Source organism: Armigeres subalbatus, chromosome 1 (genome assembly GCF_024139115.2).
Source record: "Armigeres subalbatus isolate Guangzhou_Male chromosome 1, GZ_Asu_2, whole genome shotgun sequence".
NCBI classification, from domain to species: domain Eukaryota; kingdom Metazoa; phylum Arthropoda; class Insecta; order Diptera; family Culicidae; genus Armigeres; species Armigeres subalbatus.
The window spans coordinates 240,900,069-240,917,234 of record NC_085139.1 but is presented as its reverse complement, the minus strand read 5'-3'; the positions used below and the strand labels follow the sequence as shown (position 1 = coordinate 240,917,234).

General features: G+C 44.9%; 1 protein-coding gene across 4 annotated transcripts in view; it reads left to right on the top strand.

Moving 5' to 3' along the window:
- Positions 1-16,596, top strand: part of LOC134212079 (calaxin) — a 64,534-nt gene extending 47,938 nt beyond the window's left edge. For 2 of the 4 annotated variants that reach the window (XM_062689595.1, XM_062689604.1), the window contains exons 3-5: positions 3,162-3,642; positions 3,928-4,043; positions 16,118-16,561. In XM_062689595.1, coding sequence (XP_062545579.1) covers positions 3,162-3,642; positions 3,928-4,043; positions 16,118-16,139 — 619 coding nt within the window. In that variant the 3' untranslated portion in view covers positions 16,140-16,561. Of the gene's footprint in view, positions 1-3,161; positions 3,643-3,927; positions 4,044-16,117 lie in introns of all 4 variants that reach the window. The other 2 variants (XM_062689613.1, XM_062689621.1) reach the window with 2 other exon arrangements.
- Positions 16,597-17,166: the final 570 nt, after the last annotated feature.

Below are 17,166 nucleotides of genomic sequence, written 5' to 3'. Positions count from 1 at the left end.
GAAATTGGTTTTCGGAAGTTCCTCTAGAAATTCAACTCCGGGTATTCCAACGGCTGTTCCTCTGAAAATTCCTCCGGGAGCTCCAGCAGTAGCTCCTCCGGGAATTCATTAAGGCTTGTTTTGGGGAATTTATCTACAAAATCCTCCAGAAATTCCTCGGAGAATTTCTTTGGGAGTTCCTCAGGGAGATCCTTTGAGAATTCTTCCAGGAGTTCCTCTTGGAATTCTTACGGAAATTCATTTGAGAGTTCATCCAGAAGTTCTTACGAGAGTTACTCTAGAAATTCTTCCGGTAGTTCTTTAAGAAATTTCTCCAGAAGTTCCACCGGAAGTTCCTCCGAAAATTCCTCTGATAATTTTTCCGGAATTTCCTCCAGAAATTCCTCCGAGAGCTCCTCCGGAAATTACTCCAGCAGTTCCTTCTTAGAGGAACACTCGGAGGAACCGCCGTAGAAACTTCCGGAGGAATGCTCGTAGAAACTGCCGGTGGATCTCCCGGAGGAACTGACGGAAGAGCTCCCGTAAGAACTCCCGGAGGAATTTCAGGAGGAACTCCTAGAAGAATTCCTAGAGGAACTCCCAGAGAAACTAATGGAAGAACTTTGGGAGGAATTTCCAGCTAAATTTCTGAAGAATGATTTCCTGGAAGAGCTACTGATGGAACTCCCGGAGGAATTGTCTGTGCAATTCCCGGAGGGACTCTCGGAGGGATTCTTGAAATAACTTCCGGAGGAATTTCTGAAAAAAAACTCCCAGTAAAACTATCAGAAGAATTCTCGGAAAAAATATTGGATAATGCATCTTATACACAAATCTCGTCTAGCTGAAACCTTTCTAGGGGTATGTAGCTGGATCATCATCATCATCAGAGGGAGCTTCTGGAAGAATTTCTATATAAATTCCTGAAGAAGCCTAAATTAATTCCAGAAAGAAAGCTTGAATGAATTCCCGGAAGAAATTCTGGAGAAATTCTCGGAAGAATTTTCAGATGAACCCTCGTAGGATCTGCCAATAGAACTACCGGAATAATTCTCGGAGAAAATTCTGCAGGAACTCTTTGAGGAACTGCCAGTGGAATTCCCGGAGGAACACCAGGAGGAGTTTTCGGAAAAACTCTTGGAGGATCTCCCAGTAGAAATCTTGAAGTTTACACCGGAATTCTTTCAGGATTTCTTTGGGAATTAGTCTAGGAACTCCTCCGAAAATTTCATTGTGGATTTCATTTACGGTATAATTTCTGTATAAATTTTCGGTGGAATTCCTGGGTCCCTGGATTGTGACCGATGTGGCCGGATTGAATCCGAGTGGACCAAGAACCCTAAAAATATCATTCCCATCATTGCTTTGTAAAATCATGAAGTTTGAGGTGTCGCACGACATGTTTTGACTCAAAATTGCAAATGGCCACTTATTCCGGGAACAACTGACCCCAACGGAATCTGGAATAATTCTGGAACCATACTGTGGATAGCCTCGGAAACTAGTATAAATGGAAAATTGGGATCCATCCGGATTGAATGCAACTTTTTGCGAAAGAGTCGGTCAAGAAATGCGGTTTTTACAGCAGTTGAAAGCCCTTAAAAACAGACGTTGGGGACGGAAAGGTTATTCCGTACATCAAGAAGGTTCCGTTTCCATTGTCGGCTGATGCAGATGTGGTCGATTTGATTTGAACCCACCCACGTGAACTTGTGAACCGGTCGATGAGGGAAGAGCGATTCCTTGAGGAACTTCCGGAGGTATTTCTGGAGGAACTTCCGGAGTAATTCCAGGAAGAACTTCTGGAGGAACCTTCGGAGGAATTCCAAGAGGACCTCCCGGAGGTATTCCTGAACGCGCCTCTGAAGGAATTCCCGGAAAGAACATTTGGAGCATTTCATGACGGAACTTCCTTAAGAATTCGTAAAAAAAAATCTGGAGGGTTAATCGAAGAAATTCTGGAGAATTTTTGTTCAGGCTACTGACATCCTATTGTTTAGCCCATCGCCAGATCGTAGCCAGGATGTCCTGGGCTTTAATTTTTTATCATACTGCATTTCAATGATGACAGCGGGCTATGTCTATTGATGATGATGACACCGCGCTTGTCACCGGCTTGTTTTTGATACATGAAATTGATTAACGCTGGCCCACGCCGCAGCGCCGCCGCCGCTGGCTGAAAATGATCTATCACACCACCGCCGATAAAATTTCAATTGGCGTACAAGTCTAGACATTTTGACCAGAACAGATCATTGACTATATTTATATAAATATAAATATCCCAATATTTATATAAAAATAAATGGGTTTGTGCTGTGAAAAAATTATAGCATTTGGTCATTGTTAGAAAACTATTGCTCAAATTTTGGACACCAATAAATCTTCGTAGGGTCAAAACACACAATCTGTCCTGCAGAATCTATACGTGAATTTACCCAAGATATAATTCATCACATAACGATCAATTGTCTAGAGGATACTAAAAAATACTCTAGAACAAAACTACTTTGGTTCTCGGTAAAACAGGAGTGATAAAGTCTTCTAAGGGATCAAGTCTTTCAAGACCTTCCCCTAGAGTTTTTGTTTTAGAATGACGAATATCCATTTCAAGTCAAAGGTACCATTTGTACCGTAATTCCAGATCCACCTTGCAACTATCCAAATCATAATTTATTTCCAGTTGGCCATCATAATTTGAAGTAAACACATCTCATAAAAGTCTTACTTAACTGGTTCACAACATTATCGCTCGCAAATCATTGTTTATCGCCTCGGATCAGCCGGCATTTAAATGTACTTCCCCATGCTATTCCTTTTCGCGATTTCCATATCAGGTCTCCAACGAACTAAGGAGCATAAACTGTATCAAGAAAAACTTTTGCCGTTCATTAGCGAAACCCAAAGCAAGTGTCCTTGTAACAGGTTGCAACTTTTTCTTCCTCACACCCCAGAACCAGCTGCTAAACAAACAAAAACGAAACGAGCAATCAGCAGCCAGCAGTACCAGAGGTCGGAGTGCGCCAGTGCGTGTTCCGCTTCAATTTGTCCCAAAAAAAAAGAACCGGAAAACTTTCGAATCGCGCAAATCGCTCTCCGGTCACGCAACGCAGTTCAACCCCGTTCCAGTTTTGTTTCTTGTGTCTAACATTGATTTTGTTTCTCTCTTCTTGGCGCGGCAGGATCGAGGTGGAAGCCCTGTGCAAGATCTTCCGCAAGCTGGTAACGAATGCCTCGCTGAATTCGAAAGCCCTCGCCGCCAACAATGCCGGGGTGATTGCCAAGGCCGGTTCTTCAACCGACGGCATCGACCGATCGGTGTTTCGCGAGTTGCTGCACAGCACCTTCGACATCGTGACGGAGGAAACGCTGATGGAGCGGATTTTCTGCGCCTGGGAAAAGGGCTACGAAGGGTTGCCGATCCGGCTCGAGGGCTGGATCCTGGGGTTGTCGACTTTTTTGAAGGGATCCCAGGCGGAGAAGACGGCCTTCTGCTTCCGGGTGTACGATCTGAACAGCGATGGGTACATTACGAAGGACGAGATGTTTGCGCTGCTGAGGAACTGCTTGATCAAGCAGCCGCAGGACGAGGATCCGGACGAGGGCGTGAAGGATCTGGTGGAGATTGCCCTGAGGAAGCTCGATATGGATAAAGATGGAAAGGTAACAGTTAATATTTGCAGAAATCGTTTCCAAAAGTTTGACCGTGAAAAGGTTATGCAAGAAACGACGAAGCAGACAAAAAGATTCAAACAGATTATGCTACACAATCCATAAATTATAGAACTCTTTAACAGTTTTCCTTGGAAACGATTAAAATCAATCATCGTACCCAAAAACTAAATATAGAAAGTAGAAATACCTTTAACTGTTAATCAATTGCCTAAACGTCATGAAATTATTTTAAAAGTCTCATTGTTTAAATTTATGAACATTTCTTCACTACAGGTCTCCTTCCAGGACTACCAGGAAGCGATTGCCGAGGAACCGTTACTATTGGAAGCGTTCGGCCAGTGTTTACCCTCGGATCGTTCAACCGTGTCGTTCCTGTCCACCCTGCAAGCGTAATGTTTCTTCCAATATTCTAATTTTATTTTGCTTCCACTTTTTCGTTCCACCTTCTGCCCCAATTTGAAGTCGTTATTTCCCGTCAACCAGCAGCGATTACAATCAATAATGGGAGCGATGGCCATCGATTTTCGGTTGCCTCCCAGTCAGTCGTGAAGGTAAATTATTTCGGTGCCTGTGTCCTCTTTCTCTGCGATGGAAGGAGCAACAGGCCTCGCACCCGCGCCGCACCATTCAGTCTCGTCGTGCTTTTCGCTGTTTTGTGTCCCGAAATATTGTTCCTGTCTGCATGTTCGGTCAATACGCTTCCCGTGTGGGGGCGTCGGTCGATAAAATTACGCAAAATAAATTGTGTAGGGTAAACTGGGGTAAAATGCACCCCCGGGGCAAAACGACCTTTTGGCATTTTTGGCGATGTTTCAGACATATTTTCAAGAATGTTTACAGCTGGACTTGTAGTTCGAGATCCGAACTATATGCACTGTAGCAAATACTCTTGAAAAATTGTCGAAAATGTCCTCAAAAACGTCAAAGGGTCGTTTTGCCCCGGGGGTGCATATTACCCCAGTTTCCCCTAACACAATTTGCTTTGATTGGTTCATATTTTCTGCTTCTGTCTGATGTCACGCTCAATGTTTTACACGTCACATACAGCGAATGTCAATCAACGTTGGAACAAGCATGTCATTCAATTTGTCATATTAATACAATGGAACTGATACCCCGAATGCCTCCATTGGACTTCTAAAGCTTCTATCACTAGATTTTAATCCAGCATGTTTTTTTTTCGTTAAAAAATGTTCATGTCCTAATTCGCTAATCTATTTCAACTGCTTTTTATATTCAACCAAATACCTGAATGAAAACAACATTCGACACTATTGTTGCAAGCGTAAACAACGACACGCGGAATTCCTCTTAAATTATAGACTTTTCAGAGCATTTTCCACCCACATACAAAATAAAACACGGATAGAGGTGTGCGCCGAAATGAAAATCGTCGAGAGTGGTGCATGTCGCAATGTTGCTCGGCGGCTTCGGTGTTTTTGGCGTCACGCTAAATGTCATTTCACGGCGTAAATCGTTACCGGGACATTTCTGATAATCATTTTGATTTTTTCCGGGACTTAATCGTGAACATCCCAGATAAATCATATAAAATTTTTCCAGGATATTTCTTTAAATTTTCCTATTTGCTCCACTCATCCGATGTTCTACATGAACGGTGGCAGATTCTCCGGGTCTAGGATTAGAGCTCCTTTGCTGAAGTTTGTGCAGTACTCTTCTATTTGAATCTCTGGTACAACTGGCCTTTGTATTCCCTGGACAAACTTTTCCAAAAATGTTGGACAGAGGGGAGCAGTTTTTGAAATCGTGTTATTACGAGAACTACTGCTTGAAACTATTATGGATTTCACCAGAAGATTTTTCTGTGTTAAGCAGCAAAATTCTCCGAAGTATTCTATAATTATTCCCGATTTTTTTTCAGATTTTCCACATGCAAATAATTTTGTCGCCTATTTTTGAACTTCCATATGAAATGCACGTGCGTTCAATAATTGGCGGAAAAACGTTTGGCAAATTACCCTAGAAGAATATCTTTTGATTTTCGGCAGGAACTTTTTTGGAAATTGCAGTGAACTCGATATTGAAGGGACAATTTAGTTAGTGAAATTGTTTTCAAATATGGAGATGGATCTCACTTGGTGGGAAGATGTTTTTCTTAGCAAGTAGAATTGTTGGAAAAATGACTAGGGACTTCTAGGAGCAGTTCTACTTGCACATACTGAAGGCGAATTCGCAACAAAAAATCAAACGGATTAAATGTGTATGCCCATTCTTCACCAAGAAATGATCCACTTTCATTTCTTATTCAGAACATATATATTGACGGATCACAACCCTATCGGGAATCCTTAGGACATGCTGGAGACAGATCTATTATTTTTAACAATGAGTTCCAACGTCCTAAAAATTGATTTTTCAGGAAACTTTGAATGATTTTGTAGAAATTTCGTCAGAAAATTTATGACAGGACTGAAGAATCGCAGTAGTCATGCGAAGTATTAAGAATTTTTCGAAAAAAAAGTTCTTTATTTTGAATAGACGTGTTCACTTTTTTTCATTTCCCAGCTCTCCAAAGCAATGAAAGACTGCATTACAAAAATACACAATTTGTTATAAAGAATTCACTAGAAACGACTTTGTTCACTTTTTTTTTATTTCCAACACTGTATAACTTGTTATTTCTGGGACCATTTATAATACAATTTTTGAAGAAATTCCCGAAGCAAATTTTGGAGGAATTTTTGAGACAATACCTGAGCGAAGTTCATAAGGAACATCTGAAATAAGAGGCTCAAGAGGCTCGGAAGCCACCTTTCAAGAGGCTCGGAAGCCACCTTTCAAGAGGCTCGGAAGCCACCTTTCAAGAGGCTCGGAAGCCACCTTTCAAGAGGCTCGGAAGCCTCCTTTCAAGAGGCTCGGAAGCCTCCTTTCAAGAGGCTCGGAAGCCTCCTTTCAAGAGGCTCAGCAGCCTCCTTTCAAGAGGCTCGACAGCCTCCTTTCAAGAGCTCAGCAGCCTCCTTTCAAGAGGCTCGGCAGCCTCCTTTCAAGAGGCTCGGCAGCCTCCTTTCAAGAGGCTCAGCAGCCTCCTTTCAAGAGGCTCGGCAGCCTCCTTTCAAGAGGCTCAGCAGCCTCCTTTCAAGAGGCTCGACAGCCTCCTTTCAAGACGTTCGGCAGCCTCCTTTCAAGACGCTCGGTAGCCTCCTTGTAAAAGGGCTCGGCAGCCTCCTTTCAAGAGGCTCGGCAGCCTCCTTTCAAGAGGCTCAGCAGCCTCCTTTCAAGAGGCTCAGCAGCCTCCTTTCAAGAGGCTCGGCAGCCTCCTTTCAAGAGGCTCAGCAGCCTCCTTTCAAGAGGCTCGGCAGCCTCCTTTCAAGAGGCTCGGCAGCCTCCTTTCAAGAGGCTCGGCAGCCTCCTTTCAAGAGGCTCGGAAGCCTCCTTTCAAGAGGCTCGGCAGCCTCCTTTCAAGAGGCTCGGCAGCCTCCTTTCAAGAGGCCTCAGCAGCCTCCTTTCAAGAGGCTCAGCAGCCTCCTTTCAAGAGGCCTCAGCAGCCTCCTTTCAAGAGGCTCAGCAGCCTCCTTTCAAGAGCTCGGCAGCCTCCTTTCAAGAGGCTCAGCAGCCTCCTTCAAGAGGCTCCAAGCCTCCTTTCAAGAGGCTCAAAGCCTCCTTTCAAGAGCTCAGAAGCCTCCTTTCAAGAGGCCTCAGAAGCCTCCTTTCAAGAGGCCTCCAGCCTCCTTTCAAGAGGCTCAGAAGCCTCCTTCAAGAGGCTCAGAAGCCTCCTTTCAAGAGGCTCAGAAGCCTCCTTTCAAGAGGCTCAGAAGCCTCCTTTCAAGAGGCTCAGGCCTCCTTTCAAGAGGCCTCAGGCCTCCTTTCAAGAGGCCTCCTTTCAAGAGGCTCAGAAGCCTCCCTTTCAAGAGGCTCAAGCCTCCTTTCAAGAGGCTCAGAAGCCTCCCTTCAAGAGGCTCAAGCCTCCTTTCAAGAGGCTCAGAAGCCTCCTTTCAAGAGGCCTCAGAAGCCTCCTTTCAAGAGGCTCAGAGCCTCCTTTCAAGAGGCTCAGGAAGCCTCCTTTCAAGAGGCTCAGGAAGCCTCCTTTCAAGAGGCTCGGAAGCCTCCTTTCAAGAGGCTCAGAGCCTCCTTTCAAGAGGCTCAGAAGCCTCCTTCAAGAGGCTCAGAAGCCTCCTTCCAAGAGGCTCAGGCCTCCTTTCAAGAGGCTCAGGAAGCCTCCTTTCAAGAGGCTCAGAAGCCTCCTTTCAAGAGGCCTCAGAAGCCTCCTTCAAGAGGCTCAGAGCCTCCTTCAAGAGGCTCAGGCCTCCTTTCAAGAGGCTCAGAAGCCTCCTTTCAAGAGGCTCAGGCCTCCTTTCAAGAGGCTCAGGCCTCCTTTCAAGAGGCCTCAGAAGCCTCCTTTCAAGAGGCTCAGGCCTCCTTCAAGAGGCTCAGAGCCTCCTTTCAAGAGGCTCAGAAGCCTCCTTTCAAGAGGCTCAGAAGCCTCCTTCAAGAGGCTCAAGCCTCCTTTCAAGAGGCTCAGAAGCCTCCTTTCAAGAGGCTCAGGCCTCCTTTCAAGAGGCTCAGAAGCCTCCTTTCAAGAGGCTCAGGCCTCCTTTCAAGAGGCCTCAGAAGCCTCCTTTCAAGAGGCTCAGAAGCCTCCTTTCAAGAGGCTCAGAGCCTCCTTTCAAGAGGCTCAGGAAGCCTCCTTCAAGAGGCTCAGAGCCTCCTTTCAAGAGGCTCAAGCCTCCTTTCAAGAGGCTCAGAAGCCTCCTTTCAAGAGGCTCAGAAGCCTCCTTTCAAGAGGCTCAGAGCCTCCTTTCAAGAGGCTCAGAGCCTCCTTTCAAGAGGCTCAGAAGCCTCCTTTCAAGAGGCTCAAGCCTCCTTTCAAGAGGCTCAGAAGCCTCCTTTCAAGAGGCTCAGAAGCCTCCTTTCAAGAGGCTCAGGCCTCCTTCAAGAGGCTCAGAAGCCTCCTTTCAAGAGCTCAAAGCCTCCTTTCAAGAGGCTCAGAAGCCTCCTATCAAGAGGCTCAGAAGCCTCCTTCCAAGAGGCCTCAAGCCTCCTTCCAAGAGGCTCAAGCCTCCTTCCAAGAGGCCTCAGGCCTCCTTCAAGAGGCCTCAGGCCTCCTTCCAAGAGGCCTCAGAAGCCTCCTTCCAAGAGGCTCAGGCCTCCTTCCAAGAGGCTCAGGCCTCCTTCCAAGAGGCTCAAGCCTCCTTCCAAGAGGCTCCGGAAGCCTCCTTCCAAGAGGCCTCAGAAGCCTCCTTCCAAGAGGCTCGGAAGCCTCCTTCCAAGAGGCTCAGAAGCCTCCTTCCAAGAGGCTCAGGCCTCCTTCCAAGAGGCTCAGGCCTCCTTCCAAGAGGCTCAGGCCTCCTTCCAAGAGGCTCAGAAGCCTCCTTCCAAGAGGCTCAGGCCTCCTTCCAAGAGGCTCAGAAGCCTCCTTCCAAGAGGCTCAGAAGCCTCCTTCCAAGAGGCTCAGAGCCTCCTTCCAAGAGGCTCAAGCCTCCTTCCAAGAGGCTCAGAAGCCTCCTTCCAAGAGGCTCAGGCCTCCTTCCAAGAGGCTCAGAAGCCTCCTTCCAAGAGGCTCAGGAAGCCTCCTTCCAAGAGGCTCAGAAGCCTCCTTCCAAGAGGCTCAGGCCTCCTTCCAAGAGGCTCAGAAGCCTCCTTCCAAGAGGCTCAGAAGCCTCCTTCCAAGAGGCTCCAGAAGCCTCCTTCCAAGAGGCTCAGAAGCCTCCTTCCAAGAGGCTCAGGAAGCCTCCTTCCAAGAGGCTCAGAAGCCTCCTTCCAAGAGGCTCAGAGCCTCCTTCCAAGAGGCTCGGAAGCCTCCTTCCAAGAGGCTCAGAAGCCTCCTTCCAAGAGGCTCAGGCCTCCTTCCAAGAGGCTCAGGAAGCCTCCTTTCAAGAGGCTCAGAAGCCTCCTTTCAAGAGGCTCAGGCCTGGAAGCCTCCTTTCAAGAGGCTCAGAGCCTCCTTTCAAGAGGCTCGGAAGCCTCCTTTCAAGAGGCTCGGAAGCCTCCTTTCAAGAGGCTCGGAAGCCTCCTTTCAAGAGGCTCGGAAGCCTCCTCTCAAGAGGCTCGGAAGCCTCCTTTCAAGAGGCTCGGATGCCTCCTTTCAAGAGGTTCGGAAGCCTCCTTTCAAGAGGCTCGGAAGTCTTCTTTCAAGAGGCTCGGAAGCCTCCTTTCAAGAGGCTTGGAATCCTCCTTTCAAGAGGTTCGGAAGCCTCCTTTCAAGAGGCTCGGATGCCTCCTTTCAAGAGGTTCGGATGCCTCCTTTCAAGAGGTTCGGATGCCTCCTTTCAAGAGGTTCGGAAGCCTCATTCCAAGAAGCTCGGAAGCCTCCTTCCAAGAGGCTCGGAAGCCTCCTTCCAAGAGGCTCAGGCCTCCTTCCAAGAGGCTCAGTGGCGTCCTTCCAAGAGGCTCAGAAGCCTCCTTCCAAGAGGCTCAAGCCTCCTTCCAAGAGGCTCAGGCCTCCTTCCAAGAGGCTCAGAAGCCTCCTTCAAGAGGCTCACAGCCTCCTTCAAGAGGCTCAGGAAGCCTCCTTCCAAGAGGCTCGAAGCCTCCTTCCAAGAGGCTCGGAAGCCTCCTTCCAAGAGGCTCAGAGCCTCCTTCCAAGAGGCTCAGGCCTCCTTCCAAGAGGCTCGAGCCTCCTTCCAAGAGGCTCAGAAGCCTCCTTCCAAGAGGCTCGGAAGCCTCCTTCCAAGAGGCTCAGGAAGCCTCCTTCCAAGAGGCTCAGGCCTCCTTCCAAGAGGCTCAGAAGCCTCCTTCCAAGAGGCTCAGAAGCCTCCTTCCAAGAGGCTCAGAAGCCTCCTTCCAAGAGGCTCAGAGCCTCCTTCCAAGAGGCTCGGAAGCCTCCTTCCAAGAGGCTCAGGAAGCCTCCTTCCAAGAGGCTCAGAAGCCTCCTTCCAAGAGGCTCAGGAAGCCTCCTTCCAAGAGGCTCAAGCCTCCTTCCAACAGGCCTCAAGCCTCCTTCAACAGGCTCAGAAGCCTCCTTCCAAGAGGCTCAGAGCCTCCTTCTAAGAGGCTCAGGCCTCCTTCCAAGAGGCTCGGAAGCCTCCTTCCAAGAGGCTCAGGCCTCCTTCCAAGAGGCTCAGGCCTCCTTCCAAGAGGCTCAGAAGCCTCCTTCCAAGAGGCTCCGGAAGCCTCCTTCCAAGAGGCTCGAAGCCTCCTTCCAAGAGGCTCAGGCCTCCTTCCAAGAGGCTCAGGAAGCCTCCTTCCAAGAGGCTCAGAAGCCTCCTTCCAAGAGGCTCAAGCCTCCTTCCAAGAGGCTCAGGCCTCCTTCCAAGAGGCTCAGAGCCTCCTTCCAAGAGGCTCGAAACCCTCCTTCTAAGAGGCTCAGAAGCCTCCTTCCTAGAGGCTCAGAGCCTCCTTCCAAGAGGCTCAGGCCTCCTTCCAAGAGGCTCAGAAGCCTCCTTCCAAGAGGCTCAGAAGCCTCCTTCCAAGAGGCTCAGGAAGCCTCCTTCCAAGAGGCTCAGGCCTCCTTCCAAGAGGCTCAGAAGCCTCCTTCCAAGAGGCCTCAGGCCTCCTTCTAAGAGGCTCAGAAGCCTCCTTCCAAGAGGCTCAGAAGCCTCCTTCCAAGAGGCTCAGAAGCCTCCTTCCAAGAGGCTCAGAGCCTCCTTCCAAGAGGCTCAGGAAGCCTCCTTCAAGAGGCTCAGAAGCCTCCTTCCAAGAGGCTCAAAGCCTCCTTCCAAGAGGCTCAAGCCTCCTTCCAAGAGGCTCAGAGCCTCCTTCCAAGAGGCTCAGGCCTCCTTCCAAGAGGCTCAGGAAGCCTCCTTCCAAGAGGCTCAGAAGCCTCCTTCCAAGAGGCCTCAGAAGCCTCCTTCCAAGAGGCTCAGAGCCTCCTTCCAAGAGGCTCAGAAGCCTCCTTCCAAGAGGCTCGGAAGCCTCCTTCCAAGAGGCTCAGAAGCCTCCTTCCAAGAGGCTCAGGAAGCCTCCTTCCAAGAGGCTCGAAAGCCTCCTTCTAAGAGGCTCAGAAGCCTCCTTCCAAGAGGCTCAGAAACCTCCTTCTAAGAGGCTCGGAAGCCTCCTTCCAAGAGGCTCGGAAGCTTCCTTCCAAGAAGCTCGGAATCCTCATTCCAAGAGGCTCGGAAGCCTCCTTCCAATAGGCTCGGAATCCTCCTTTCAAGAAGCGTTCTTTCAAGACGCTCGGAAGCTTCCTTTCAATAAGCATTTTTTCAAGAAGTTCGGAAACCTTCAAGAGGCTCGGAAGATTCCTTTCATATGGTTCGGAAGCCTTCTTTCAAAAGGCCTGGAAGTCTCTTTTTAGGAGAATCGGAAGCCTCCATTCAAGAGGCTCGGAAGCCTCCTTTCAAGAGCTCAAAAGCGGCTGCGGATTGTTCAGATTATCATCATCTACAGTTTGGAGCTCACTAGCTTATCCCACCGTAACCTCATCGATACTCTGACGCCGACCTTCGATCAGTACAACCGAGTATGCCTGTGCTGCGGTAGGCATATTGCCTTTCCGCCATAGTGTGCTCATTCGTATCAAATCGTAGAGCTGTATAAACGTAGATACGTTCTATATATGTACTAGTCGACCCGGCAGACGTTGTCCTGCATAGTAGGCGAGAATGTGCATTCCGAACTGCCCATGCAAAGTTCGCATAGGAATCACAATTTTAGTTATTCACGGTTTGCTCAACCTTACTTGTAATTTTCCCATTAGGAAATATCATATAAACCCGTCGGAAACTATAACGAATGTTTCTGCTGAAGAAATGAAAAAATCCATCCAGCCATTTTCGAGTTATGCGGATACGAACACAGACCATTTCATTTTTATATATAAGATAAAAGAGTTCCAGCAAATGGACATTACTTTCGTTGGTTTTAGCCCCTACGACGATCGACGGAAATACCTGCCATGTCCCTATGCTTTTGAAATACATTAATAAGCTAGCTGCCCTGGAACCTACAGCGTCTCTCCAGGGAAGGAGTAGAGGAGTCATTTTGTGTTTTTCCTGAGTAGCACACATGTTGTAAATCTGTTTCCGAAACTCACATAATACCAAACTACGTCACATATGAGTTACTTCAATCGATAACCATGAGTTAAGATCACAACTGTGCTGCTAGGGTTACAAAATATGTCGCTCGGATGCTTTTACTATATGATTTTCCATCAAATAGAAAAAAAAAACATTTTCTACTTGTCATAAAACGAGTTTGTACAATCCCATTTAATTCCATCACTTAATTGTACCTTGACAGATACGTACTTCGACCTTAACAGTAAGCGTCTCGTACTTCACTCGACTTGAAGAAAATGATCGCAGCTTGCACTATTTATACTAAGCGTAGGTATAATAAACGGAACGTTCATTTTCTATCCTGAAGGTTGTTATTAATAAACTAGTCGACCCGGCAGACGTTATCCTGCGTAGTAGGCGAAAATACCCATGTGAAATTTCCATACGAGCCCTAATTTTAGTTTTTCACGATTTGCACAACCTTAAGTGTAATTTTCACGTGAGGAAATGTCATATAAACCCGTCGGAAACGGTAACGAACATATCTGCTGAAGAAATGAAGAAAATCCATCCAGCCGTTTTCGAGTTATGCGGATACGAACACAGACCATTTCATTTTTATATATAGAAAAGAAGAAGAAGATAGATAACAAAATCATGTTAAACCATCGTAAAACTTGGAGATGGATCGTAGGGGATAAGTAGATAGTAATATTCACATAATTGGTGGAAACATGACTAGGGACTTCTAGGAGCAGTTCTAATTTCAAGAACTTGGAGAATTCGCAACCGCAACTTGGGACATACAGGGGTTAGGACCAAAGGTCGAAAGACAAAAGGACGAAAGGACAAAAGGCCGAAGGACGAAAGGCTGAAGGACAAAAGGTTGAAAGACAAAAGATCGAAGGGACAAATAGTCGAAAAGGACAAAAGGTCGAAGAAAAAAAATAAAAGGTCGAAAGGGACAATAGGTCGAAATAGACAAGAAATTGGTTCGGAGAGAATCAATCTCGCACAATACAAGTTTTATTCATTTCTTGAATCAACAATCTTTTGTATTTCTAATACAATTATCTAGATATTCATAATTTTGTTTCATAAAAATTACTCCTTCTTCGAAAATTGCTCATACTTTAACTTTGTTTGATGAGATAAGTGTATTATTTCTGCATGAAGTTAAATTTCATAAATTCCTTTGGAATACACCCTACTTGTAATCAAGTTGTTCTTGATCGACCTTTTGTCACTTTCGATCTTTTGTCTCTTTCTCAGGGAATCAATTTTTTCGAATGCGCGTGCGAAACAATCGACAAAAGAGAACCAAAGACAAAGCTTTGTTTTTGTCAGAGATAATAATGACAAAGATCCGAAAAAAATTGTCAGTAACAAAAAAGAAGACAATCTTGTTGCTAACTTTTCATCCCATTATTTTGCATTATTTCTAGAGCAAATTTCGGTTTTATGCTATCATTGTTTCTGTCTTTATGGAAATATTCGAGAATCGAACAATGATTACAAAATTAGCATCGTACTTTCGGAAATATCGGAGCATGCAATGCAAATGATTCTTGTCATATTATGTTCGGGTTCTGATAAAGGTTTGTCGCTAGGTGCGTTTGTCAGTAACAAACTCCGTTGATGACAAAGAGTATATTGTTAGGCGTTGCTCGAATATTGATTCCCTGAATCTTTTGTCCTTTTCGACCTTTTGTCTTTTTCAGCATTTTGTCCCTTTCGACCTTCTGTCTTCTTCGACCTTTTGTCTCCTTCGACCTTCTGTTCCTTTCGACGTTTTGTCTTTTCGTTCTTTTGTCCTTTCGACTTTTTGCCCTTCGACCTGTTGTCCTTTCGACCTTTTGTCATAGAATCGGATGACAGATCTATATTTTTAACAATGAGCTCCAACGTCTTAAAAATCAATTTCTCAGGACACCTTGAATCATTTTTAAATTTCTTCAAAAAATTGATGGCAAGATGCAGTAGTCATGAGAAATATTGAGAATTTCTCGAAAAAAAATCTTTTATTTATGTAGAACTGACCCCCAGTCCACTTTTTTATTTCTAAGCTCTCTAAAGCATGAGCATAGAAAAATGTCAAAAAACGGAAACAAAATGCACTACAAGACTGCACTACAAAAATCTACAATTTGTAATAAATAATTTACAGGAAACGACTTTAATCACTTTTTTATTTTCAACACTGTATAACTTGTAAAGCCTCTGGGAAATCCTTCGGAAATTCCTCCAGGAGTTCCATAGGGAATTTCTTCGGGAATTGCTTATGAAATTCTTTCAGGAGTTGTCTCAGTAATTCCCAAATCCTATCAAAATTCATTCGAAAATAAAAATAATGCATTGAACATGTGCAATGATAAATGTGCTCAACCACAGCAAATTAGGCTAAGGTTTGTGTCATATACCCTACGGTAAGCAATTTTTAAAACACGATTTTGAAAAAAAAAATGTACAAATTAAAACAAGCGCAATGAAAAAAACAGATTCTGAGCAATAACGCAGCGATGCAAAAATATCAGGGCGGAGTGATGCCAAAAACTAGCGGCGACGTACACTTCTAGACGCGAGGTACTACCGGATTCCAATAATAAAACGCTGGTGACGTATTAAAAAATACATTGTATATCGATGCTTACGTTCGCGATATAGGCCCACATGGAACAGTACTGTTGTATTGTCCCAGAGTTAATCTAATGGAATTTTAATTGGCCTAATTGATATAGGATTTATTGGAGCCAATACAATTGGAAATTTTATTATTAGGGTGCAAAAAAGAACATACCATTTTGATGAGTTGCGGCTTTACGATGCTGTGCCAAAGTCCAATTGCGTGTTGTAAATACTGTCTGTCTTTTGCTTAAGTCTTTTGTCCCTTGTTTCACGTCCACACCTCAGCGCACCCGGAAACATTATCCGTTATGTTTACTATCTGTTTATTTCGATAAAGCAATAATAGTATATTGACACAGACAAATAGACTTCTCTCATATTATTGGAGCATTGCTGATGTGGTCAACGGTCGATTCGAAATTATTGAACTACGTGATTGTGCCGAAAGATGTTATAATATTTTTAATTGCTTTGCTGTTTGATTTCATTGGGGCTTAATGTTTTGTGTTTTTGATAATTATAATTATTTCTGTTGACGTCCGATGTACATGTTCAAACATGTATGACATTTTTTTAAATAATAATTAGCCGTCTGTAGACAAATTTGACAAAAAAATTGATATCTTGGATCGAACGACTTAAACAGTGAGACAATATATCCTGATAGACAATATAACCGTGTGTTTGTGCGACTATAAGCAAACGTCCAATGGAAATCATTTTCAGCCCATCATGTTGTTTGATGATGGAAGCGTTTCCTGGAGAGTACTAAATTTTTTCGTTCATTTTAACCAAGAGTATGTCTGCTTGTCTGTGGCATCAACATTCAACAAGAACGAGTTATTAACACCTACTGTATCACAAAAAAAAACTATGATTCTTAACGATTTCTCTTTTTTCCGTTTTGCTTCATTGTTTTTTCCCCTTCTCCATTGTAGCAGTCAAGAAGAGTCATCCTAAAAGTTGAACGAGTGGCTCAACAACTTCTTACATCTGGTGTATAATCGACTTGGTATCGCACAGTTCACAACAAGCCATTGCTGGTGGCGAGGGCTCATGATTTGGTGGAAGTCAATAATAGCAGGCATTTTGGGAAGGACACCTCAACGAACCAATGATGACCTCCGCTACCGGACGTGGTCAAGCAACTGCAGAAGTGCCCGCTCATGGCTGATTATATTTGTAGCACAAAAACCTGACAACTTGGACAAAGAAGCATCGAACTACGGGGGACCTGTATAATAATTTACATATTTTTGTGCGTTTTTATCACGCTGGTTGGGTGGAAACACTAAACATAAGTTTCAAAGTAATTTGGTATCTTTAAGCTATGTAGTAATGCAAAATTGCTTCAAGTAAAAACTAGACCTGTGCGCCGGTCATATCATCGGCGGCGGCGGCGTGGTGGTCACTTTTGCCCCGGCGGCGGCGGCGTCACGGCGGCGCGCCGTTGACTTTTATCGGCGGCGGCGTGAACCGGCGTGGATGAAAAAATCAATGGCTGAAAAAATCAATTTTACCGTGGATTTTTGGATTAACGCGGAATCGCCGCATAAAAACCGACTTCAGTGGAATAAAATTGCAATATTCTGCGTTTGCTGATCATCAAACAGAACATTCAAAATAGTCAATTGCCGGTGATACTAATCAATACCTAATTTCAAAATGTTATTTGAATTACCACTATTTTGTTACTCTTTGATTTTGATTAATCAAATTTTAACAATATTTTTTTTGTGACCCCAAAGTGTTAAGAATTAGATTTCGGTGTCATAGAACAAATTGGTAATAACTTTTTTCAAAAGTTATTTCCAATTTAGGATTTAGATACATTTCAGTCGTTTTGATCTCAAAATAACTAAGTTTCAGAAAAAATCTAAAATTTTCCTGAAATTTGCCTAAATATGCCAACAAAGCTCTTGGTGAAGTTTCTGAAAGAATTTCTGGAGGAAACTATGATTTTTTTTAACTTCTACAGGCATTTCTC